General features: G+C 40.0%; 1 protein-coding gene across 3 annotated transcripts; it reads right to left on the reverse strand.

Moving 5' to 3' along the window:
• Nucleotides 1-131: 131 nt before the first annotated feature.
• On the reverse strand, nt 132-14,455 carry LOC122653631. Of its 3 annotated transcripts, none has more exons than XM_043847536.1 (4): nt 14,171-14,455; nt 10,219-10,289; nt 10,047-10,122; nt 132-302 (listed from the first exon to the last, which is right to left on the reverse strand). In XM_043847536.1, the coding sequence occupies exons 1-4, from the start codon at nt 14,346-14,348 to the stop codon at nt 295-297; spliced, it is 333 nt and encodes a 110-aa protein (XP_043703471.1). In that variant the 5' UTR covers nt 14,349-14,455; the 3' UTR covers nt 132-294. The 3 variants fall into 3 exon arrangements, with proteins under 3 accessions (XP_043703471.1, XP_043703472.1, XP_043703470.1); XM_043847537.1 differs by lacking the exon at nt 132-302 and adding an exon at nt 9,475-9,540; XM_043847535.1 differs by lacking the exon at nt 132-302 and having other exon boundaries at nt 9,920-10,122.
• Nucleotides 14,456-24,891: the final 10,436 nt, after the last annotated feature.

Consider the following 24,891-nt stretch of genomic DNA (forward strand, 5'->3'; position numbering starts at 1 on the left):
CTCTCACTCTCTCTCTTTCTTCTTCTTCGTCGATATTTCTGGTTTATTAGTGGCTTTATCATCACAGTTATAATTAGTTTCTCATGTTTTACAGTTATAGTGTAAGTTTCAATTGCACCAAATCAAAAAATATGTCACAGTTTGACATTGCACAAATTGCTAGATACACCAACTGAAGGATAACTTTATTAGGAATATGAAATTCATGAGCTAGGATCCAGACCAAGATTAGGAACCTTTTTATCTCTTTTTGAGTGGTTACTAAATACTTATGGATGACCAACAGAAGCATGTTCATGGATCAACAGAAAATTTCACACGAAGAAAAAGATGGTTAACACTATGTGGAAAAAAAGATCTTCAGCCCTTGGCCTATTGAAAACATAGTCCGTGGCTTGGGAGAGTGGCATACACCAACAAGCCCATAAACCAATAAATGCAGAAGGAGATCATGTCATCATCCAGTATGAGGGTTTTCCCATGCTACATTTCCCTTTTTTTCATATGACGTAAACAAGTGACATATCATCTGAAAGGAGTAATCCAAGAAGGCAAACCACATATAACCTATATTTGTAACACAATCAAATATAAGCCTTGAATCAAGGCCGGGGGCAAACTCAGAAACAAAAGCAGTAACAGTGTTAACTAATCACACAGTGGAATCTCTCCCTACAATGTTCCAAAGAAATAAATCAATAATGGAGGACCTATTCACAATGAAGCAACTCTAAAAGATTTTTAAATCACGATATAAAATTTAAATTTGATATAACACTAAATATACGAATTGCACATGTTATTTTTTTATTTTTTTTGGTTGACATGTTGCCTGAATTATGACACATACATGAAGCACATACATTTTTATAGCTTTGAATGATATTTAAAAAATTAATTGGCAGGTATCTAAAAAAATAACCAGGTGGCTTCCAGTAAATTACAAAAAAAAAAAAAAAGAAAAGAAGAGAGACATTAAATGAAAGAAAAGTTCAATAGCTAAGATTTGCTATTAATTATTCAAGTTGTTTGCTCCTTTTCTAGTTCAGATCACTAACCTTTTTTTTTTTTGGGGGGGGGGGGGGGGGGGGGGTGGAGGGAGTTTTCGCCTAATCTTTCCATATAATCTCCCATCAAGTTGCTGTTACTGAGGACTAAAATGATGTGTTGTAAAAACTTTACTCAAAACCATGTGGCTGCTACTTCTACAACAACTCAATAATAAAAAATATTGTTAGCTCATATGTAGATGCTGAGAATGAAGTACAGCAAGAATAGAGAGTATAGAAATAAATGCATTTGTGAGAATGTAAGGGTAGTAAAAATAGGCGAGAAGATGATGAAAAGTCAACCCAGATTATTCAATCGTGTGACAAGAAGATGGAAAGTCAACTCCGATTATTCAATTGTGTATCAATGGGCAGTAGTGAAAATGGGTGACATAGTAGTATAGTACATGTGAAGGTGTTAAAAGGACAAAAAGGTGATAAACAGCTTGGGTTGAAGCAGTCAAGAAAGATATAGATGCTTATGGCTGGAAGATAATATTTGAACAGAATTTAATGGCGGAACAAAATTTGTTAGCTGAATTGAGTTGAAGAATACTCTTCCCTAAATAGATATGGATGCAACACCTTTGCTTTATTCTGTTTGGCTTCTTTTTCCTTCAACAATTTGCTATTGTATCACAAACAATTAATCACCAAGAATCATAGGAAGAATAAAATAGAAGGTGGTTACCAAGTCAAAGTTCAATCTTTACTGCTGCAAGGCGGAACTGGGTGACCATCCATGCACTGATGTGAAGAACAACCTCATAAGGGCATACAGGCTCTTCATCAAATATATTCAATTGTATCAGTGATTCAGTGGATAGATACACATCAACCTCTTCCCCAACCCTCACCCCCTCTTTTTCCTTGGCAGCCAAGCAGGAGCTGGGTATTAAAGGATGAAGGTAGGTTTCAAACCAATTTTAGGGTATTAACAGACACAGACTACTCCACTAGTTTACCACTTCTCATGCTAAATCAACAGTCATCTGGACCCATCACTAAAATAGACAAGAAGTTCTAGCTATGCCTAACCATATGGCACTACCATATTCCAACTCTAAAGACAACTGACTATGTTTTCTCCAAAGAAGAAATTGTGACAAATAGACACAAGCTTGGGGGTTTGGGGAAGGGGGAACCGATACTGATATTTCAAAGTTAAGATACACAAAACAAAACAATCAAAGCAACAAGGCAGAAAGACATTAAAAATGTATTCAAATATTAGTATCTTACTCTTTAAGCAGAGGAGAGGTCCGAGAGGAAACTCAAAACGAAAAAAGGCAAGTCCACAACCCATGGTATGCTCCTGTTGATGTGTTGCACCATGTTGCAGGAGAAACTCAATATTAGGACTTTAATATCTTCAAGAACGGCACCAGAGCTTTTGGGATATTGAGTTGCTCGAGGCCATAAAGCTTGAGCTAACTGCAGACAATCCATTTCAACCATAAACCTTCAGACTCCAAAGTCCATTGCAATTCGATGCCCAAGTCTGACCCCCAATGCTTTTCCATTAATGGCCTGGGAAAGATAATAGTGTTCTGTTGCTAGGGCAGCAAGGTCTCCATTCTGATCACATAAAATAGCGCCAATACAGCTGTGCCCATAGAATGCAGTCGAACCAAAAGAGCTGCATCATTCTTGATCTTCCAAACAGAGGAGGCCAGAGGGGGGGGGGGGAGACAACAGCTTGTTGGTAATCAATTTGTATTCTTTGGTGCTCACTGAAGCAAGACAGTCATTGATTTTCTTGTTTAGGCATCCATTTGGACATAGGTCGTGGCAGTCCACCTGTCCATTTCAATATTTCCCAGCTAATAATGGCATTAGTAGAGAAATCCTTGCCTGCTTCCATTTTAGAGAGATTATCCATGGAGCTCCATTTTAAGATCCAGTCATAAGACATTGAATTACCCTGTGTAATAAGTACAGACAAGGGGATCCAAACCATAGCCTTTTACACTGGTCACAATAGAAAAAAGCATGTTCTATAGTCTCTATGTCTTCTCCACATCTCAAACAAATTGGACTTGACGCCACCCGTCTCCCTGCAAAATTGACATTCGCAGATAAGGCACACAGTTGCTTTCCACATAACTGACCTAATTTTTTTGTGGTAAAAAAAAATATTCCAAATCAGCTTCCAACCTTACCCGGAATGTTGGTTAACCGAATGATTGGAAATGAGGTTTGCATCTTGATCTACCACATAAGGTTGTATGCTGATTTCACTATGAACTGTCCATTGGTGGGTATCCCCAAACCATAGAGCCCTGCATTTTTTTAGTACTAGTGGGTATGTGGGGAATAGCTATTTCATCACCAGAGAAACGAGCCCAGACTCTTTGGATATTCTGTCTTTGATATACAAAACACCATATTGACTTGCCTCTCTTGTGCTATAATATAGGGAATTCAAACCCTTGAGCTCCATGATAAGAATGAATCGACCTCTAGTCTTAGATCAGTCCTAAACTAAGACAAGTACTGACTATAATTAAAATTCTCCAAATTTTAAAATATTATTGTTGAAACCCAAAAGCAGAGCTTAAATTTCTGAGTTTTGCAGATTGAGCTTGGTTAGAGTACAACCAAATTGGATGTAGCTGGTAAAAATATCAGGTTAACATCACGCAGCTGTTAGATACTTAATGTAGTCCTAAATTGGTAGGAGACCAACTAGGAGCCAGTAAACCAGGATCTAATATGAACTGGTAGTCCGAATAGGGCAAAATATGATTTGGTCAGAATTAGGGTTAGTGATGCAGCCCCAAGAAGGAAGAAGAAGAAGAAGAAACCCTGAACTTAGGGTTTAAATAGGGAGCCGTAGGCTAGGATTTCTATTTTTCCATACTTAGTTATTTTTCTATTTTTTAGATTGAACCGGCTTAGAAATTGGTTGCATCCAATTGGTTCAATGGGTTTAATGGGTCTAATTTAAGTGAAGAACTCCTATTGGTTAATAGGTTCTTTTATCCTATTGGCTAATAAGGAATCTTCCTTTAATTAGTAGTTTTAAGTTATAGTCTTTTAATTTAAGTCAAGTAGGGGTAGTTAGGACAATTTACAGTTTAAATTTAATTTAAGTTAGATATATTCTCTCCTTCCACGATTTTAAGTGAGAGGAATTAGATTTGTATTAGGTTTTGGCCGTAGGCCTTTTATTTAAATAAAGAATATCGTGGGAGGCTCCTCCACAATAGATTTGAATTAAAATACTGATTTCGTGGCTGGTTACTGCTGCTGCTCCTTGCTCTCAAGAGTTTATGCATCCTTGTGGTTCTATCAAGGTGGAAGGGTGGGTGGAATCCTACGACTCTTTACGCCGGGACGGCTGGGAGGATCTTTCTTCGAAGGTGGCTTCATCCTTCAACCATTCAAACTGCTGTTAGAGGATTCGAGAGTGAGTTTGAATTTATTATTTTCTGTTTATCCTTTCTTCCCTTCCCCAATCAATTCCTTTTCTCTTCTGTGCTATTTTCATAAACCCTAGAAGACTCTAAACTCTGATTCAGATCTGCTCCTCCATTGGAATCTGATCAGATTTGGACCATAACTTCCCCTCATCACCATCTCCACTCGACCCTAGCTGCTGCCCATTCTGTCCAGCCAAACCCTAAGATCCCTCTTCTCCATTGAACCCTAAAAACCCTAATTTTCTGCTGGGACACATTCAGCCATCAGAAACCTTCCATATTGCAACCGAATCTTCCCCCTAGCCCCTCTAACAGTCAACCTTAACCCCTGCCCCGAAATCCTACTTTAAACCATAATTTTAGCTGTTTACCTTATTTACAAAACCCGAAACCTAACCCTAATTTCTGCAGGAAATTAAAACTTGTTCAAATCCAGATATTTTTATACCATAATGACCCTCTAAACCTGCAAATTAAAACCCTATAAACCCCATTCCCAAATTCCCATCCTAAACCCTAATTTTGCCCTAAAACAGCCCCTAATCAGCCCTAAACAGCAGGCTTACCCTAAGCTTGGTTCTACTTGGTTCCTAGTGGGATTAATTCCTATTCTAGGACTACATTATTTTGGTATCAGAGCCATGGACGAACATGGCAACCCGGTGCTGCCACAACCAGCCGACCCTATGGCAGCCATGTTAGAGATGTTCCGCAAGTTTACAGCAGATCAGAAGGCTACAAATGATGCAATCATGACTAGATTGCAACACTTGGAAGGATAGAGAATCCCTCCTGATAGGCACAGCAACTTGCCCTTAGAAGAGGACAGGTACCAACCCCATTCTGTGATACAGAGGCTGCCTGACAGAGATGGGAGCCCTAGAGATGACTACAGGGGTTATAGAGATGGACATATACGTCACAAGGACAGATTTAGGACTGACCGAGATGACAGGGATGATAGAGACTACTATAGAGATAGTCGGGACGGACCTAGATATGCCCGTGAGCCTTCTCGGGAACACAGAGATCACCACCGAGGCTACAGAGACAGAGATAGAGAAGACCGGGATAGAGACAGAGGTCGGCAGCCCACTTTTGAAGAGTATATGAGGTCCTACTTCACTGGAGACCAAGGTACTAATCGACGACATACAGGCCACCAGAAGGTGAAGCTTGAGCTGAAAGAATTCGATGGTAATTCTGACCCTCAAGTGTTTTATGATTGGCTTGCTGCAATAGAAGACTACTTCGATTGGTATGATCTATCTGAAGAAGGGAAGATGAGGTTAATCCGTGTTAAGCTTGTCGGAGCTGCACGTGAGTGGTGGAGAACTGCTGAAAGAGAGATGGACTTCAATGGTACTGCACCCCGCACTTGGGAAGACATGAAATATGACCTGAGCAAGCAAAATTTAACGAGGCACTTCAGGTCTCATATGCAAGATAAATTCAACTCCCTCCGCCAAGGAGCCATGACTGTAACTGAGTACATGAGGCAATTCAATGCCCTTTCTTCCCGCACTGGCATTAGGGAGGAGGGCATCCAAATGCTTTCCAGGTTCAGATTGAGTCTATCAAGTGAGATCAACAGGACAATTGGAGTAGTTAACATGGTAGATGTTCGCGATTGTTTTGAGAAGGCCTTGAAGGCAGAGGAGTTATTAGCTTCATGTAAACAGCCGGGTTCTACTTCCAAACCGGCCTACATCAACAATGGCACCTCCAAACAAGGTTTCTCTGCAGGCACCACCTCTCGCCTTGTTGTTTCCCCCCGTGTGGATGAGAAGGGCAAGGCTCCTATGGGTCGAAATGATCCTTTCACTTGCTACTACTGTCAAAGATAAAGGACACATTGCTAGGGATTGCCCACACAAGAAGAAGCCTATCAATGTGGCTGAAAAGGAAGACGTTCAAGGTGAAGATGAAGAACAAAGTGTAAATCATATTCATCCACTCCCTGCTGATAAAGGATATGATGTGACCAACTACTTGGATGATGATGATTTACAAGGTGTTCATGTAATACGTCAAGAGGCTGCTGTCCAGCCAGATTTACAATCTTCTTCATCCTCCAAAGAGCTGCTGTCCGCATACAAAATTGCACCATCCGCTGAAGATGAACTCAAGCAACTCGACCCTGATTTGGAAGACCATTTTGTGATCTCCAGCCATTCATCGGGGATGAATGTTTTCAAGACGGGTAGAGTTGATGCAGCCCCAAGAAGGAAGAAGAAGAAGAAGAAACCCTGACCTTAGGGTTTAAATAGGGAGCCGTAGGCTAGGATTTCTATTTTTCCATACTTAATTATTTTTCTGTTTTTCAGATTGAACCGACTTTGAAATTGGTTGCATCCAATTGGTTCAATGGGTTTAATGGGTCTAATTTAAGTGAAGAACTCCTATTGGTTAATAGGTTCTTTTATCCTATTGGCTAATAAGGAATCTTCCTTTAATTAGTAGTTTTAAGTTATAGTCTTTTAATTTAAATCAAGTAGGGGTAGTTAGGACAATTTACAGTTTAAATTTAATTTAAGTTAGATATATTCTCTCCTTCCACGATTTTAAGCGAGAGGAATTAGATTTGTATTAGGTTTTGGCCGTAGGCCTTTTATTTAAATAAAGAATATCGTGGGAGGCTCCCCCACAATAGATTTGAATTAAAACACTGATTTCATGGCTGGTTACTGCTGTTGCTCCTTGCTCTCAAGAGTTTATGCATCCTTGTGGTTCTATCAAGGAGGAAGGGTGGGTGAAATCCTGCGACTCTTTACGCCGGGACGGCTGGGAGGATCTTTCTTCGAAGGTGGCTTCATCCTTCAACCATTCAAACTGCTGTTAGAGGATTCGAGAGTGAGTTTGAATTTATTATTTTCTGTTTATCCTTTCTTCCCTTCCCCAATCAATTCCTTTTCTCTTCTGTCCTATTTTCATAAACCCTAGAAGACTCTAAACTCTGATTCAGATCTGCTCCTCCATTGGAATCTGATCAGATTTGGACCATAACTTCCCCTCATTACCATCTCCACTCGACCCTAGCTGCTGCCCATTCTGTCCAGCCAAACCCTAAGATCCCTCTTCTCCATTGAACCCTAAAAACCCTAATTTTCTGCTGGGACACATTCAGCCATCAGAAACCTTCCATATTGCAACCGAATCTTCCCCCTAGCCCCTCTAATAGTCGACCTTAACCCCTGCCCCTAAATCCTACTTTAAACCATAATTTTAGTTGTTTACCTTATTTACAAAACCCGAAACCTAACCCTAATTTCTGCAGGAAATTAAAACTTGTTCAAATCCAGATATTTTTATACCATAATGACCCTCTAAACCTGCAGATTAAAACCCTATAAACCCCATTCCCAAATTCCATCCTAAACCCTAATTTTGCCCTAAAACAGCCCCTACTCAGCCCTAAACAGCAGGCTTACCCTAAGCTTGGTTCTACTTGGTTCCTAGTGGGATTAATTCCTATTCTAGGACTACATTAGTTAAGCTTTAAGGTGTTGGTTATGTTAGGCAGGTGTAGGGGAGTCTATCAGTGAAGGTCCTGAGATGTTTTGATGGGCGGAAGTGTGTAAATTTGAATAGGCAGCAAGTTAGGGTTAGGGTTTCGGGTTTTGGAAAAGAGGAAAAGATGGATTTTTAGGGTTTGGCTGGACAAAAGTTAACCAAACTTGACTGGTTTTCTTAGGAGGGTATGAGAGATAATCGGTCAGATTTGTTGGGCTGGGCAGAAATTTGGGTTTTGGGTTTTGATTTCTGATCGCTGGTTAGGTCTGTGGGGAATTTAGGGTATGGGAAAACTGAAAATAACAAAGAGGAAAACTAGGGTTGGGGTTGTAGAGGATTAGAAGAAGGATGGGAATGGGGATGTCTCAAACTTACTGTACTAGCATATTACTCTTGGCAGCAGCTTGTTTGAGGATGAAACTTGAATAAAAATTGAATCTTTGAACTTGACCTTGAATAAAAATCAGATCTTGAACTTGAACTTAAAAGTAGAACTTGAGAGGAACCACTCGGGCTTCACACCGCAGAGTGTCGATTGGATCAAACTCCAATGCCACCAACGAACCACCCGGGCTTCACACCGCAAAGTGTCGATTGAATCACACACCAATCCCACCAGCTTTGATCACACAGAAAGCAAATCTTCAGTAGAAAAACAGTTGCAGCGCTTGCAAAAGAGAAATTTCATAAACAATGAGGTAAAGAGGAGCCTCACGGTTTGCCATTATTTATAATGGCCAAAGGCCTAAATTCCTAAGCAGTCTGGGAATAGGAAATCCCTAATTCTTAGCTGAATCTAAATACAAAACACTCCCTCTCTAAAATTCGTGCAGAGGTGCGGACCCTAAAATAAAACTTAAGTTAAGAAGATTCTATCCTAAAAGAATATTCTAAAATCAGTTAAGTTGGACCACTGGTTCAACCGAACACTAAAACATGAAAATAAACTAAGTATAGGGCTATTCTGTATGTAACTTACGTACCCCAATTTTAGGCCTATAAAAGTGGCCTATTACATAAAAACCCATGGGAGCAAATGCCCAACATGTCTATAATCCAACCCTAGACTTATTTCTAGAGAAAGAAGCCTAGTTTGGTGATAAATCTACATCAATACTTTACCCTGCAATTTTAAGAGCTCCATTTAATTCCGGGGGAAAACCACACGAACTAAAATTTTCTGGTAAACTTGGTTTTACTCCTGAAAACAATGGAACCTAAAGAAAAGGCAAATTAACAGTATACTCAAGACCATGAAGGTTCACCATTAATGAAGACACAAACTAATACATTCACAAAATACATATACATCATAACTGAGGCTCTGTATCAATCTTAAGTTACAGAACACCCCCCCCCTATAAAAAAAAAAAAAAGAGAGAGAGAAAAGAAAAATTCTAGACCTGGTAAGCACTCTTTCTTTCCACGTAAAAATAAATGAGAAATAGTTTGTTAATTTCAACCCTCAACTACAAAATATCCAATCATTGAGGTTTTGGGCACGTAAACCCCAAATCTGTCATCTTCTCTATTAACTTTCTCTCTGCATCAGCCTGGGGAAAAATTAATAAAAAAGAGCACTTCTCAGGCGAATTATGCAATGGTTCAGGAAAACCAGGAAACCATTTCCTTAAATATGTAGTATGTCAATGTATGGACATTTTTAAGTACGTATTTAAACAAAGGAATGCATGCCAAAGACAATGAGAATGCAATAATAAAATTTTACATTCAACAACAACAAACTAAGCCTTATCCCATTTAAATGGGGTCGGCTACATGGATCCTTGCAAATCAAAGTAAGATAAAAGAAGAAATGAAGACACAGGAGATGAGAAGTGCAAAAAAAGAAATGAAAGTGTAAAGAAAATGCTACGTGTGTGTGTGTGTGTGTGTGAGAGAGAGAGAGAGAGAGAGAGGAAACCTCAATCATGGGACAATACTTGGGAATGTTGCAAGCCAGTATTACATTAAGACCAGTCTTTATCACTGAAGAGATTGGTAGCACAGGTGAGTTGGACAAGTACTCTCGAATTAATGTTATAAATACAATTTTTACCTAATCGCTGAGCAATGCTTGATCCCATGTTATCAGAGGCTCCTCCAAGTACTGATGCTACAGTCACTGTATGGTTCTGCATGGACAATCAAATAGCAAGTACAAAAGTAAACCACTAAACACCACTATGACCAAGGTAACTGGCAAAAAAGCTGAAAAACTGCCAACTTACACGTTGAGCAGGTGCAGCTGCATATAAACGCCCAAAGTTTGCAGTATGGCATCCAATCCATGCATATATCCAATTGAAGTTGAAAATTAGCAAATCTATGGGCGGGAGGAGAGGTTTTCTCAATTGAAAAGAAAAGGCAACATAAGCCTAATTGAGATAAAGAGGTCACTCAATTCACCCTCCTTCAAATCAGTATCACAGTTTTCAAAGCTAATTGAGAATACAAAGAAAAATGAAACAATTTTACAGTATATATTAGCTCTAACACAAGAGGTATATACTTATAGACTTTAAAAGCTAATTAAAAACAATGGCAGGTCCTCATTTCTTTATCCTTAATGTAGAAGAAATCTCAAAGGTAGTAAGAAATTCACCCTCAAGCCTCCACAAATTTCCATATCTATAATTGAGCAATCAGCAATGTCATCATCCTCTTTGTGGTCAATCTGTACAATGTACATCATAGTTGTCAAGGCGTCGCCTAGTAGGCGTCCAGGCGCCTTGGTCGCCTAATTGGTGTCGCCTTGAATTTGGACCCTCTCCAGTGCCTTGGGTTGCCTAGCTGCCATGACAACTATGATATACAGGCTGGACTGGAGAAGTAATCCTCTCAATAATAGGAATGATGCAGGAGCATTTCAAGATGCTGAATGGAAGCTTATGATTGGTTCTACCTAGTATTAAGTTACTCTTTTGTTAGAGTCCTTATGTTAGCAACAGTAGGATTCTAGAGTCCTAGATTTAGTTATGTTTTGTTTCTTTATTTTTCCCATAAATATGTAATCCCTCCAACCATTGAGATTTGATTAATAAAAGAATTTCAATTTATTTTTGGTTGATAGCAGGCCGCTATTCTCTCTCCTCTCGGTATTCTCCCTTTCCCAATCTTTTCTCCCTTGGATCCTTTTCTTTCTCCTGTATATTCTTATCTAAATCTCTCTCTAGTTATTCTATCTCTATTCTATCCAAGTCTTCCATATCTTCCAGTTCTCTTAAGCTTGATTTTGATATTTATTGTCTGGAATCTTCCTTTTGGATAAATATATGTCTCCCAACTTCTCTCTCATGATCAATCGACACCCACTCTTCTCCCTTATTTTATCCTATTGACTTTACTAATTTCTCTTATTTTATTCCTAATTTCTAAGAAAATCCAGATCTAAAACTTCTGTTTACGAGACTCCTAGATCGAACTGGTTGATTTAGATTCAGATCTAGTTGATATTAACCCATGAACTAGAATCTTTCTTATTGGGCCCATTATCCACAGACTGATTTAATTAGCCTGCATCAAGGAAGCTCCAACCAAATTCCTCTCTAATCTCAAATCCAGTCCCACATGGATTATGAACAGCCAACCTGCCATGCATTATGCAAATGCAATTGCAAACAAAAAATGAGTTTTTTCCTTTTCATTTTCCCCTTCTATTCCCCCAAATATTATATTGACTCAAGACCTGGCATCTAGCCTCCAAGTCCATATTCTACAATTGTTTTTTATGGCATTTTATCAATTGGACCTAGAGGGTCCTCTATAACCATATGTCCTACCCCTTCTCTCTAGATGTGTCAAATTGGAACTGAAACCGGACCAAATAAACCGAACTGAATCAATTCGGTTATCAAATGTAAGAACCGAATAAATTCAGTCCCAATTATATAGAACCGAACAGGACTGAAAACGGGAACCGAACCAAGCAGGTTCGGTTTGAGTATCAAAGTTCAGATCTGAATCTGTATTCGGTTCAGTTTTGGTTCAGTGCTAGTGTTAACCGAATGCCCGGAACCGAACTGATTGACAAGGTTACTTCTCTCTTGTCCAAATAAAAATGCCATCTGAAACTGTCAATGGATCGTATTGGGTCATGTCTAGTTTGGTTCACATTGAAATTGACCAACCCCCCCAGGTTTTGAATACAACCTTATTATTAACTGTCAGTATCCCAACCCTAAACCAACGGGTTTATAAACAGGTTATTATTTTCGGATCAACCCACCACAGTTTATTGTGTCAATGCCTTGTTAGTTCTGTGTCGATAATTGTGTAGGGTCATAGTGAATTTGTGCCAAACGATCTCATCATGTCAATGCCATGTTACCTTAGTGTCAGTTGGTCAGGTGTAGGCATGTCAGATTCACGACATTTAACCAGTTTTAAAACAACTTGAATTCAGAAGCTCTTTAAAAATGGTACTATAAAAATTAAAACTATAAATTTCATGGATAGAAAAAGTACATGAATCCATGTAGATACAAACCTTAGCATTGTTAAGTATGACATATAACATATTTATTTTGTAACTGTTATTGTAGATAAATTGGTTTGTCAAACTGTTTCAGTGTCATGTCGTATCAACTTTCTATCATGTCATATCTCCCTTAAACTAGACTTTCCAACGTCATCCCATTTCCATCTTACTTTGGCATGTTGGGTGGCAAATTGCAACCTCTACTTGATATCAACCCCCACCCCCACCCCCCAAAAAAAAAGTTATGGAAAACATTAATTATAACTTCAACAAAACAAGAAAGGAAAAATCTGAGGCCATTTTCAATACATCTGTATTTTCATTATTGCGATACTATTGAAAAAAAAAATAGTAAATAAATTTGAAGAGTGTTAACACTATTCACAACCCAAAACGATAGTCTGGGTTGGCCAAGCAGGATTCCCCCACTGGCTGTCTTACAGCGACCAACTCAAAAGCCCGAGCTTCAAGGTGGAGAGGCCTTTCCCATGGTCATAGACCCAGAACCCGCACACTACTCGACCAATTTCGTACTAAACCCCCCCCTCCATTCCTGGAACTTGGGTTCTAATAATTCATAAAGAGATTATCATATTCTCACAACACAATTTAATTAGATGGGCACTCACTACATCAACTCCCCCAAACTTTGGGCACGGGCTTTCACATGGCCGGTGCATGGACAACCTGCTCTGATACCAGTTGACAGGATCCCCCATTCTTGGCCATGAAGCACACTCAATGCATCACTTTCAGCTTGTGATCCTCCGTTATTCACATCCTTGAAAAATTGATTCCCTACTTGTTCATTTAGCAATGTGGTGCCGGTGCTTGGAACCTAAAACGGTTACCCAGAAGTATTTGTATCCCAAGAGGTAGGTTTTTGTGTTCTTTACTAAGATTCTCGTTCTATCAGCGTCTTCCATCTGCTAATTCTATAGCTGACGAGATGGCTGGAGGGTAAATAGGAATTCTTTGTCATTGGGGCCCTACTTTGATGATAAGTGCCCATTATGGGCTTCCTTCTTGGCCTCAGCCTTCCGCTGTTGTAGTTGTTGTTGCTGTTGTATGTTATCCTAAATGTACATTTTTTTTAAATGAAATCTGTTATCTACAAACAACCACACCCCCCCCCCCATCCAAAACAAAAAAAAAAAAAAAAAAAAATGAATGGCACTTCGAATCTCATAACATAGCCAAAACATTCAACTTTGACAATCAATAATGAAAAACCAGTACGCTGCACCAATACAAGTATCCTCCCCGTCTACACAATTTCAGTGGAATAGCTCAAATGCTCAATGACACTTGGGAAGTAAGTCAAATTGAAATTAATTAATTTGTAATTCTAATTATATAGGCTTGACTTCAGATAGATCTCCTAGCTTCATTTGCTCAAATGAAGAAGATAAAAATAGGTCGCGCGATGAGTCCATGTGGAGTGTTTATAATTAACAGCTAAAGTGCGTCAGACATATTCATAGCTAAGTTCCCCAATTCAAGTGAGGAAAACTACCTCAGGTATTTAGATAGATAGAAAGATAAAAAGAGAGAGAGAGAGAGAGAGAGAATTTGGATCTACCAAAGTTTCAACTACAAATTCTATAGGCCGTCAATAACCTTAAAACACAGTAGAAACCTAATTATAGCACAACCAACAACAGAACCCAGTGCCTCGAGAGTGTATTATAGATTGCTCACCTGTTTCTTGAGCCGTATGATCTGAAAATGGAGAGTTACACCTCGGAAATTCTCCGTGAAACAAACAATCTGCATGCCACCTTCATCTCCAGCTTGCGGATTATCTGCAGGAGGGCAAACGATACTGCCTTGGCAACCAAGACCAGCAGCAGTGTTCAATCCCTTCCCTTCCAGTTTCATTACTGATTACGCACGCTTGACAATGTGAACGGCAACCGAACTCGTCCCGAAATTGGGCGAATTTGACTGGGGATTCGGTTTTTCTAGGAATTCTTGCCCTGCAATTGCAAATTCATTGCTGGCTAAGGATTTAGGGTTTTTAAATAACCCCAGATTAACCATATTGCAGGAAGTCAAAAAATAGCTTTTTCAAACGAAATATCGGAGGCAAGCCCGATTCTCCAGCCAAATTAGGAGATTCTTTAAAGAGCGGAATCGGAATCTGGGTCTGGAACGATCCACCGGTGGATATCGACTTGACTCCGATTTAGATCGGTTGCAATTGGTCAAGATCGGAAGGAATCGGTCAGATTCTGTCTTAAACCTCGAAATACAATGAGAATCGGATTGGCCTTAGGTCAATAGTCAATCCCAAGATTGAAACCTTGGCTCTGGCAGCAACATTTATTGGCGGTGGTCCTGGACTCCTGCTCATGGTGTCAAATCAATACTTTCTAAGAATAAATGTTTGGATCACTGTTTCAAAAACTGGAATATGATCGGTCGATTTCGCCATGATCAATCTTGATTCTAGATGTTCCAAAGCGATGGAATTTATGGTTTTTGGGACATGATCGCTTTTAGGTTTTTTAGATATGAGGGATCGATTCTAAGATTTTTTTGGATTGATTTGACCCCGATCTTTAATTTAAAAGTCTTGATCTGATAATGCTATTGTCTACTTTTGTTTGGTAAAGAGATTTTATTAATGCTGGAACAAGGTCCCAGACGAGTCCGAATACAGGAGAATGCTTAAACAGTGTAGGGGATTGGTGCCAAACAAGATGTTGAGTCGTAGCTCCTAAGTAGGGATGTAAATGGATAACCGAAATCCGAATCTGAATCTGCATCCGTGTCCATTTAGAGGCATCCGTATTCGTTTAGAGATATCCGGGAAATAATCCGAATACTCCGATTAAAATCCGTCCGAAAAAAAATCCGAATACTTAATAATAAAAAATTAAATAAATAATGATTTTGGCGGTTTTTTAAGATTCAATAGGTTCTAGAATATAATGAAAAGAGAATCATGATCTAAGAGATATGGATTGAGAGTGAATTGTATCCACTAGGGGGAGGAAGGTCCGGGTTACACAAGGCAGAGATGTAAACGGATGGTCAAAAATCCGAATCCGATCCGCATCCGAATCCGTTTAGAGGTATCCGAATTCGGTCAGGGAATATCCGACTCCGATCACATCCGATCCGTATCCGATCCGAATCCGATCCGTTTACATCCCTACTCCTAAGGAAGCTAAGCATTCTGCAACAGAATTGCCTTCCCTGAGGGTGTGATTAAATTGGATGTACGTCCTCAAACCGAAGCGCGAGACGAGAATAGTCAGCAATGATGGGTGCAATCTTCCAAGGCACAGCTGCAGAAACTTTGTTGAGGATGTTGATGACTAGTAGGTTGTCGCTCTCAATGATAAGTTTCTGAAGGTTCAAAGAGAGTGTCATAGTCATTGCATTCCTGATTACAAAGGCTTCGGCAACAAGCGCAAAATTCCATCCAATACCAATTGCGAAGCAACAAATGAAGGATTTATCTAAGCTACGGTAAACTCCACCAATACCGGCTATAAGAATTATTATTTGAATGGGTTTTCTCACTGTATCGTATGTGAGTTTCCCTTGTTTATTTATAATTGTAATTAGTTACAGATGAGATAAGAGATAAGAGATACGAGTTGTACAAGAGATAAATACAACAGTGTTAGCTATGCTCTACCATATGAGAGTCATGCTTTATCTGAGCAGTGGAGTCGTGCTTGATCTGGGAACTTGACTCGAACGATTGGCGTGATCTATTACACCCCCTCAAGCGCAACTGTGGGTCAGCCACAAAAAGCTTGGCACGAAGAGAACCAAACCGGGGAACAGCAAGAGGTTTGGTCATAATGTCAGCTAGTTGATCCTGGGTAGGGAGGAACCGAACATGGAGCACCTTCTTAGAGACTTGATGGCGAATGAAATGATAATCAATTTCGACGGCCTTCGTCTGGGCGTGAAAGACGGGATTGGCAGCAAGGTAAGTGGCACCGATGTTATCGCACCAAATGGTGGGTGGGCAAGGAGGAGGGTAGCCAAGATCCCAGAGTAAGTATTGGAGCCAAAGAAGTTCAAAAGCAGCATTCGCCACACCTTTATATTCAGATTCTGTGCTAGAACGAGCGACGGTGGGTTGCTTCTTGGAACTCCAGGAAACAAGATTTGGGCCATAAAAAATGCAGTAGCCACTAGTAGACTTTCCATCATCAAGGCAACCCGCCCAATCAGCGTCAGTGCAGGCAGTGAAAAGAGGGGAGCGAGCGGGTTTAATGTGAAGCCCATAATGAATAGTTCCCTTGATGTAGCGAAGAATACGCTTGACAGCGAGCTAGTGGTCCATTGTTGGGCTATGCATGAATTGGCAGACCTTGTTAACAGAGAAGGCCAAGTCAGGTCTAGTGAGAGTTAAATATTGAAGGGCACCAACTATACTGCGATACAAAGTAACATTAGAGATCGGCTGGCCAGTATTCTTGGAGATCTTAACGGTGGAAGGGGCCATAGGAGAGGCGTAGGGCTTTGCGTCCAGCATATGGGTGCGTTGGAGAAGGCCAGCGGCATACTTGGATTGAGTGAGATGCAAGCCCTGAGATGACCGACAAGCCTCAATGCCTAAGACGTAGCTTAAAGGACCAAGATCTTTAATGGCAAACTCCTTACCAAGAGTGCCAATGAGAGAGAAAATAGACAGAGAATCCAGTGCCGATGATGTCATCAACGTAGATGAGTATAAGTAAGATTGTAGTGGCCATCCGGCGAATGAACAAGGATGAATCAGCCTGTGATGTGATAAAGCCAAGAGACATAAGACAGGTGCTAAGCCGATGGTACCAAGCCCGAGAGCATGTTTAAGGCCATAGAGGGCCTTGCAAAGGCGACATACATGATTGGGGTAAAAGGAATCAATGTACCCTTGAGGTTGTGTCATGAAGACCTGTTCAGTAAGCGTGCCATGGAGAAAGGCATTCTGGACATCAAGTTGGCGAAGAGTCCAGTTGGATGTAATGGCAAGAGATAGAACCACTCTAATAGTAGCAGGCTTGATAACCGTGCTGAACGTTTCATCGTAATCCTCCAGCCTGTTGGGTAAAACCCTTGGCAACCAACCGTGCCTTATAACGATCAATGGTGCCATCAGCCTTAGTTTTAATATGATACACCCACTTGCAAGTCACCAAATTCATGGACGGGTGATAAGGAACAAGATCCCAAGTACCATTCCGTAGTAAAGCATCAAATTCAGAAGACATCGCAAGACGCCAACGTGATCTTTATTGGTAGTAGAGAAGCATGTGGGTTCCATGTCGATGACTGTAGTATGGAAGCAAGTGCAAGCCGGGAGTTTGGTAGCAAGAAGAACCTTAGGCTTGCGAATATTATTTTTTAAGATGGGTAATCATATGATGGGTCGGTGGAGGGGGAGGTGGAGGTGGGGGAGGGGGAGCTGGGTCGCTTGGTGGAATGGGTAAGGCGGGTGAAGAGGGAGAAGATACAATGGGCGACACCCCCTGAATGAGAGTAAGTGGAGAGGGAGGTACTATGGGAGAAGCGGCAGTGAGTGAAGGTAAGGAGCCAAGAATAACTGGCTGGTGGGAAAGAGGTGGTGGTGTGGGGGGAGTGCTTAAAGCAAAGGAAAATAAAGCCTCATAAAAAAAATGACATGACGAGAAATATACACCTGACCTGTATGATGGTCAAGACAACGGTATCCATGGTGATGCGGTGAATAACCAATAAAGATACATTGTTTGGAATGATCTTCCAACTTGTGGTGACTGTATGGGCGAAGCCATGGATAACGGGCACATCCGAAAGTACGAAAGTGCAAATAGTCAGGTGAGCGACCAAATAACTTTGCATAGGGTGTGGAATTATTGAGGACTGGTGTGGGCATTCGATTGATTAAAAAGACGGCTGTGAGAAAAGCCTCATCCAAACAGGAGTGAGGGACCGAAGCCTGATTAAGCATAGTCAGTCTGGTTTCAGCAATATGTCGGTGTTTACGCTCCACACGACCATTTTGTGCCTAAGTGTGGGGGCAAGAAAGACGATGCAATAGGCCATGTTAAGCAAGAAAATGGCAAAAAATATGATATTCACGACCACCATCAGTCTGAAGAGCCTTGATTTTGCAACCAAAAAAATTTTCAACCTGTGTTTTAAACCTGAGAAACGTAGAAAGTGCTTCTGATTTCACAGTAAGGGGAAATAGCCATGTATATCGACTAAAAGCATCCACAAAACTAATATAATAATGAAAGCCTAAAATAGATGAAACAGGAGAGGGTCCCCATAAGTTCGAATAAATCAGCTCCAAAGGCTGAGTACAATAATTTAAAGAAGAGGAAAATGGCAGTCGATGAGACTTGGCCAACTGGCATGGCACACATAAGGTGGGGAATGAAGAAGCTGCAATAGGTAAGCAATGCTTGGAGATGATAAAAGAAACAACTTTATCAGCAAGGTGTCCAAAATGGTTATGCCACACTGAAATGGAGGCATGCTCACCAACATTCGCTTGAGGAAGATGATCAGTAGAACAGACAGTGCGTGCATCCTGAAGCTGGTACAGACCTCCTTTATTCTGGCCGTGGAGGAGTATATTCCCCGAGGATCGATCCTTGATACAACAAAAGGTGGGATGAAATTCAAAGATTATATCATTATCTTTTGTAAACTTGGAGACAGATAGAAGATTTTTCTTTATATGCGGAACATGATAAATAGTATGTAGAACAAATGTGGATGTAGGAGAGTGCAACTTTGAAGAACCAACATGAGAGATACCCAAACCTGTACCATTGGCGATGCAAACTTGGTCAGAACCAGTATATTCAAAACGAGTAGTGAGATTACCCATATCCGATGTTAAGTGATGCGTGGCTCCAGAATCAGGGTACCAATATGGGTCACTGGCTAGAGGAGGAGCAGCATAGTAACCAGTCGACTGCTAGTAAGAAGGGACCTAAGAAGAGGGTGCTGCATAGAATGCCTGAGAAGGAGCTTGCTGTGGATGTGATTGCGGGGGAGGAGGACGGTAACTTGGGTTGAACCGTTGATAACATTAGATGGTTGAATGCTCTGGCTTGGCACAGACTTAGCAGGTGAGACGTGATCTGTGATCAGCATGGGGATAGGAAAAGAGTCCATGACCATAGCCTTTGCCACGAGGGACGCCACGACCATGACGAGAAGAAGAAGGGGCAACATTATATATGGTTGGTAGTGCGTGCGGCAACATTGGCTGTGATAGAAGGATCAGTAGGTGAATCAGGAAGGTGACTCTGTAGAATAATTTCCTGATTAAATAAGAGACCAATGAGGTCTCAAGCCCAATCGGATCAATACGAGAAGTGATCGAGGAAACAAAAGCATCATAGTCCAGTCCAAGGCCATTGAGAATGTTGAGGGTAAGCTGAGACTCAGCAATAGGTTGGGCAGCAGCAGCTAGTTGATCGTCCAAAGTTGTGGCTTTTTGAACATAGTCAGCAATGGAGAGGGAGCCCTTCTTGAGAGAGCGGAGCTGCAGTTCAAGTTGCATAACCCTAGCCTAGGATTGAGGTGCAAACAATTTCCCAAGCTTGCGCCAGACAACAGAAGATGTATCCAACCCAACAACATGGGAGAAAACTGCTTCAGTAAGTATGGAGAGGATGCAACATAAAACTAGTTGATCCTAAGATTTCCAAGTAATAAAGTTAGGGTTGGGAATGGAATCATTGGTAGGGGAAAAAATAGAGGATGGAAGAGCCATCAACAAACTTGAGATAACCATGAAGACGAAAGAGAGGGAGAAACTGGGCACGCCAAAGAAGGAAGCTAGTGCGATCAAGCTTGATTTACAGAATATGTGAGATATTACTCAGGCCAAAAGGGGTAGTGGTGGAGGAAGGAGCAGGGAATGAGAAAGAGGAGGGGGAGGTAGCAGAGGTGGAGATTGAATCAACCATAGCAGCAGTCGTCATAGCAAAGAAGAAAAAAAAAATCAATAAAGTTCCTAGGAAGGCTCTGTTACCATGTAAGAATTATTATTTGAATGGGTTTTCTCACTGTATCGTATGTGAGTTTCCCTTGTTTATTTATAATTGTAATCAGTTACAGATGAGACAAGAGATAAGAGATAAGAGTTGGACAAGAGATAAATACAACAGTGTTAGCTATGCTCTATCATATGAGAGTCATGCTTTATCTGAGCAGTAGAGTCATGCTTGATATGGGCACTTGACTCGGACGATTGGCGTGATCTATTACCGACACAACCTGGATTGCCTTTGCTCGCTCCATCTACGTTGAATTTGACAAAGAAAGATGGAGGGGGGATCCATTTGATGAAACTATGAGAACGCTCATCCCAATTCCTGAGAAGAGGGATGTGGTCTTTAACACCAATGATTGCTCGCCTGATAATGATGTCATGTTTGAAGGATTGGTTCCTGAAAATGGGATCCCAATAAGCAGTCCACACATTCCATATGATGTTGCAGAAATAGGCCATCCTGATATTGCTGTCCCTATTGTTTCTATTCAGATTCTCAATGAAACGAAGAATGATGTTTGAGAACCGCTGATCGTTATGACTATGGCACTGGTCCATCGACTCATATGTTTACTTCTCAAGGGATCCCTTTGGATGTTACATTCCAACTCTTAAGTTCTACGGCCACTAACACAATCCTTAGGTAAGTGTGGTGTATCTTCAATTAAGGGTGTCAATTCTAAGCCCGTACATGTAGAACCGATTTGTCCTGACCAATGAAAGCCCGAAACTAGCTTGACATAAAGTCTGGCACGTTAGCTAAACATTTCAGTCACGGTGCAACGGGATGGACCGACAGGTGCCCAACATGTTTATGTCCCTTTATGGACCGTTTGTTTACCCTAATTTACCTCATAAATTTTATATTTTATCCCAAATATACTCTTTTTTTATTCTCCTTGATTAATTTATAACCTTGTATTACGTAAGTTATAAATAAAGGACTATGGGCCGAGTAAAAACATAAAACTAATAATTCTATATTATAGCACTATGAAGTTAATGGGCAAAAAATAAACAAAGTACATAATCAATATTGTCATTTATATTGTTTGAAAAGTCATTATATGTATGTCCATTGAGATTGAGGACCATAGAGCTCCAAATAAATTTGAGATTTTATTATGGATGTCCATTAGCCCAGTGAGGAACATTCTCTTAAATAAATTATTGTTTCATCACAATTAATTGAATCTCATTGGAAGCTAATTGGACCAAACTTGCATAGCTCGATTGTAGCCCATTTAGTATGAGCCTGTTGAGTACAAGCCCAGTTATAGACTAGTACCCGACTGACCATTTATAAATGGGACCATGCCTAGCCTATGAGGACTAAGTACTTGAATGGGCCAATCACGATGCGGGATCCTAAAGTAGGGGGACCGATTAGGCCCGACCAAAATCGACCCAGACCGAACGATTGACACCCATATCTTCAATTGTCGATGCCTCTACTAAATGTGCAGTCTCAATACTACCACCTCAACATGCTCCACCACTCTCTAGTTTTGAGGGCTTGGGTCCCCTTAAAGAGGCACGATTGTTGACTCTGGACAACTATTTTTCTTCTTTTGGACAATCTCAATCACTTCTTAGTGATCGAGGTGATTAGTGGGATTTGGCTTTGGCACACCAAGAGGCCTTCAACAGGATGTGAACTCAGCTACAGTGGATGGTGTCTCAGTTATGGATATTGAACTCTCATCGTCGGACCCCTATTTGTATTTGGGTTGCATTAGATTCTCCCGACCTGTTGCCCTTCCTTTCTTTACCCCCAGGTTACTTCCTTTGTTGCTCACTACTACTGGTGAACCTCAGTCACTCTTCCATCATTCATGTCATGACCTCTCTAGGAACTTATTTTTTCTTCTTTTTAATATTTTTTTTTATAGTTCCCTCCTCGTTTACCTTTTTAAATTCCAAATCCTTTTCTTTTAACCATGCAGCTTTTTCCTATTCCATGTTTTCCACTATTAGGAGGCTCCTTTTATCCCAAGGTCTTTGATGCCTTCTCTCTTTTCAGATGTGGATACAAAAGAGCGATCTTGCAAGTGCAAATCTCCTCTTACTAATGATGTCTCTAAAGTTGTAGAAATCGAAGCCTTTCGCAAGTTCTTGCTCTATCTTTTGTCCTATTCCAACTGATATTCATAATACGCTGATTGGTTGACAAATGATCATGAGGACTAGCTGTGGGAAATATTTTCAATCTTATGGGATATTAAGACTCGAACCAAGTTTTTCTTAAAAGTCGGTTATATCAAACAATCTCGTGTTAGATTTCATTAGCTCAAAACTTAGCAATTAGAGCCGAAATGGAGAAATTAGTCTATATGTAAAGGACAATGTTTGTAATTTTTGTTATGGTTAGTTTATTTTACTTTCTTCATAAGAAATAAAAAAGGGTGGGAGACAAATTCGTTCAATAGGGCATAGGAAAGAATCCCCACTCCAGTGTTGTTGGGATCCTTTTACCTATTTTAAATTTTTGGCTAAGTTGACTTCTTGGAGGCCTAGGAGTAGAAGTTCATGAGCTTACCCAAATTTTCTTTTGGGTAAAAAAGAAGTGGGTTTCTCTTTCTTGGTAATAAATCAACAAGGAGGCAGTTTCCCCACACCCATGATGAATGGAGAATCTCTTGCCCACGGTTTTTGTGTCTTTGGATAGGTATTGGGAACAGTAGGGAAGGCAATATCGACTCGTACAGTCTGGGATCCAAAGTAATAATGACCCTAGATGAGTGAGTAAACCCAACTTCATGGGTGAAGGAAAACTTTCTCCAACCAACAATAGCTATAAATAGATTCTAAACTATGGAGAAGTTCACAAGGTTTGCAATTGAAACAAGGAAGACGTGTTTTGGGATCTTATAATACTTTACATGAATTGCACATGTAAATATCTACAACCAAAACAGAAAATTAAATAGAAGGTTTATTATTATTATTTTGGGGAGAGGGCTCCCCACAAAGCCAATGTGGGAGGAATCTATATGCCACACCAATGATACTTCAGATGATGGTATCATCCACATAGGACTCACATGGGTTAAAACAGGAGAAGAATGTCAATGTGGACCCCACATCTTATTATGTGAGAGGGCGCATGTTAGAATTAGCACTCCTACGTCATGCGCTTCTTTTTCCCTTTTTTCTGTCAAAAGTTTTTTCCAGATGAATACATCCAAAGGACATCTTTAGATGAGCACACTTAGCTGTGCCATGTTGTTAAAAGTTGATAAGGCAATATTAATTGTAAAGATGATCTAGATTGATCATGTGTCAAATTTAAGCCTTGTATTTAATCATGTATAAATTCATGTGTGTGTCTGTGCACATAAACCTTATTAGTAATCCTTAACTTTTTAATGCTTTATTTCCCACTTGATCAGCACAGATTGGATACAAACGTGTTTCATCAAAATATTGAAGTTAAAATTTTCCTTTTACGTATCATAAGATTTTTGCTAGACATATTTGGGAATGACCTTTCCCAAAAGTCACATTCTTTCCCCCAAGTTTTCTAACAATATGTGAAACCAAATAATCGAAGTCCTCATTTTTTTCCTTGGTTTTTCACCGCTTTGTCAATCTCAATGAGAACACACTAGGGATGGGAATCTTTTACTTAACTTAATAGGCTAATGACTTTTCTCAATGAATGGAATAAACATGTTTTTAAGAAATTTTATTTTTTCAAAGATTCTTTATTTTCTCATCTCTGTCTTTCGAATCTCAGACTCCATTTAATGATACATTGGCGCTTTCTTATTTCATTTTGTTTGTTCTCCATTGGCTTCTTAAAGCCAAAGAAGTTTTCTAGTTTAAAAAATCTAGAATGAATTATATTTTGGAGGGAGATCTTAACACTATAATTTTCCATGCCGTTTCTAAAATTAATCTCCGTTCTAGATCTCTTGTGTTTATCAAAGATTCAATGGTGATATTATTTCAAAATCACCATCTATTGCAAAGGTTTTTTCTTCTTATTATCATTTTTTTTTTGTACTTCCAATCCTAAGGACTTGGGCTTTTTCATATTCTTTTCCAACCACTTATTTCTTCTGATATTAGTGCCTCTATCCGTCCTTCCATCCTTGGATGAGCTTTGCTCTGTCATCTTTAGTCTTGGACCTTATAAGCCTCCGGATTTTGATGGCTTGAGTGCTTATTTCTTCCAAAACTGTTGGGATTTTGTTCAGATAGATGTTTTGCGTTATGTTCATAATTTTTTCTTGATTGTTTCTTTTCCATCAAAGATTAATCATACTCCTCTTACCCTTTTCCTAAAAAGGACAAGGCTTCTCTTTTTTAGGAATTTTGTCCCATTAGTCTGGCATTGTTACATATAAAAATTATTTCTAAAATTTTGGCTCTTCAACTTCATTCTCTTTTTCCTGAGATTATTTCACCTTT

The sequence above is a fragment of the Telopea speciosissima genome, chromosome 3 (assembly GCF_018873765.1).
Source record: "Telopea speciosissima isolate NSW1024214 ecotype Mountain lineage chromosome 3, Tspe_v1, whole genome shotgun sequence".
Taxonomy (NCBI): domain Eukaryota; kingdom Viridiplantae; phylum Streptophyta; class Magnoliopsida; order Proteales; family Proteaceae; genus Telopea; species Telopea speciosissima.

Bases quoted from the DNA above. Each gene is read 5' to 3' on its own strand.
- LOC122653631 (XM_043847535.1), bottom strand. From the start codon at position 14,348: ATGAAACTGGAAGGGAAGGGATTGAACACTGCTGCTGGTCTTGGTTGC. The intron at 10,290-14,170 runs AGGTGAGCAATC...TCAACTTCAATT, and splicing joins GATCATACGGCTCAAGAAAC to GGATATATGCATGGATTGGA. The intron at 10,123-10,218 runs GTAAGTTGGCAG...TTGTCCATGCAG, and splicing joins CAGCTGCACCTGCTCAACGT to AACCATACAGTGACTGTAGC.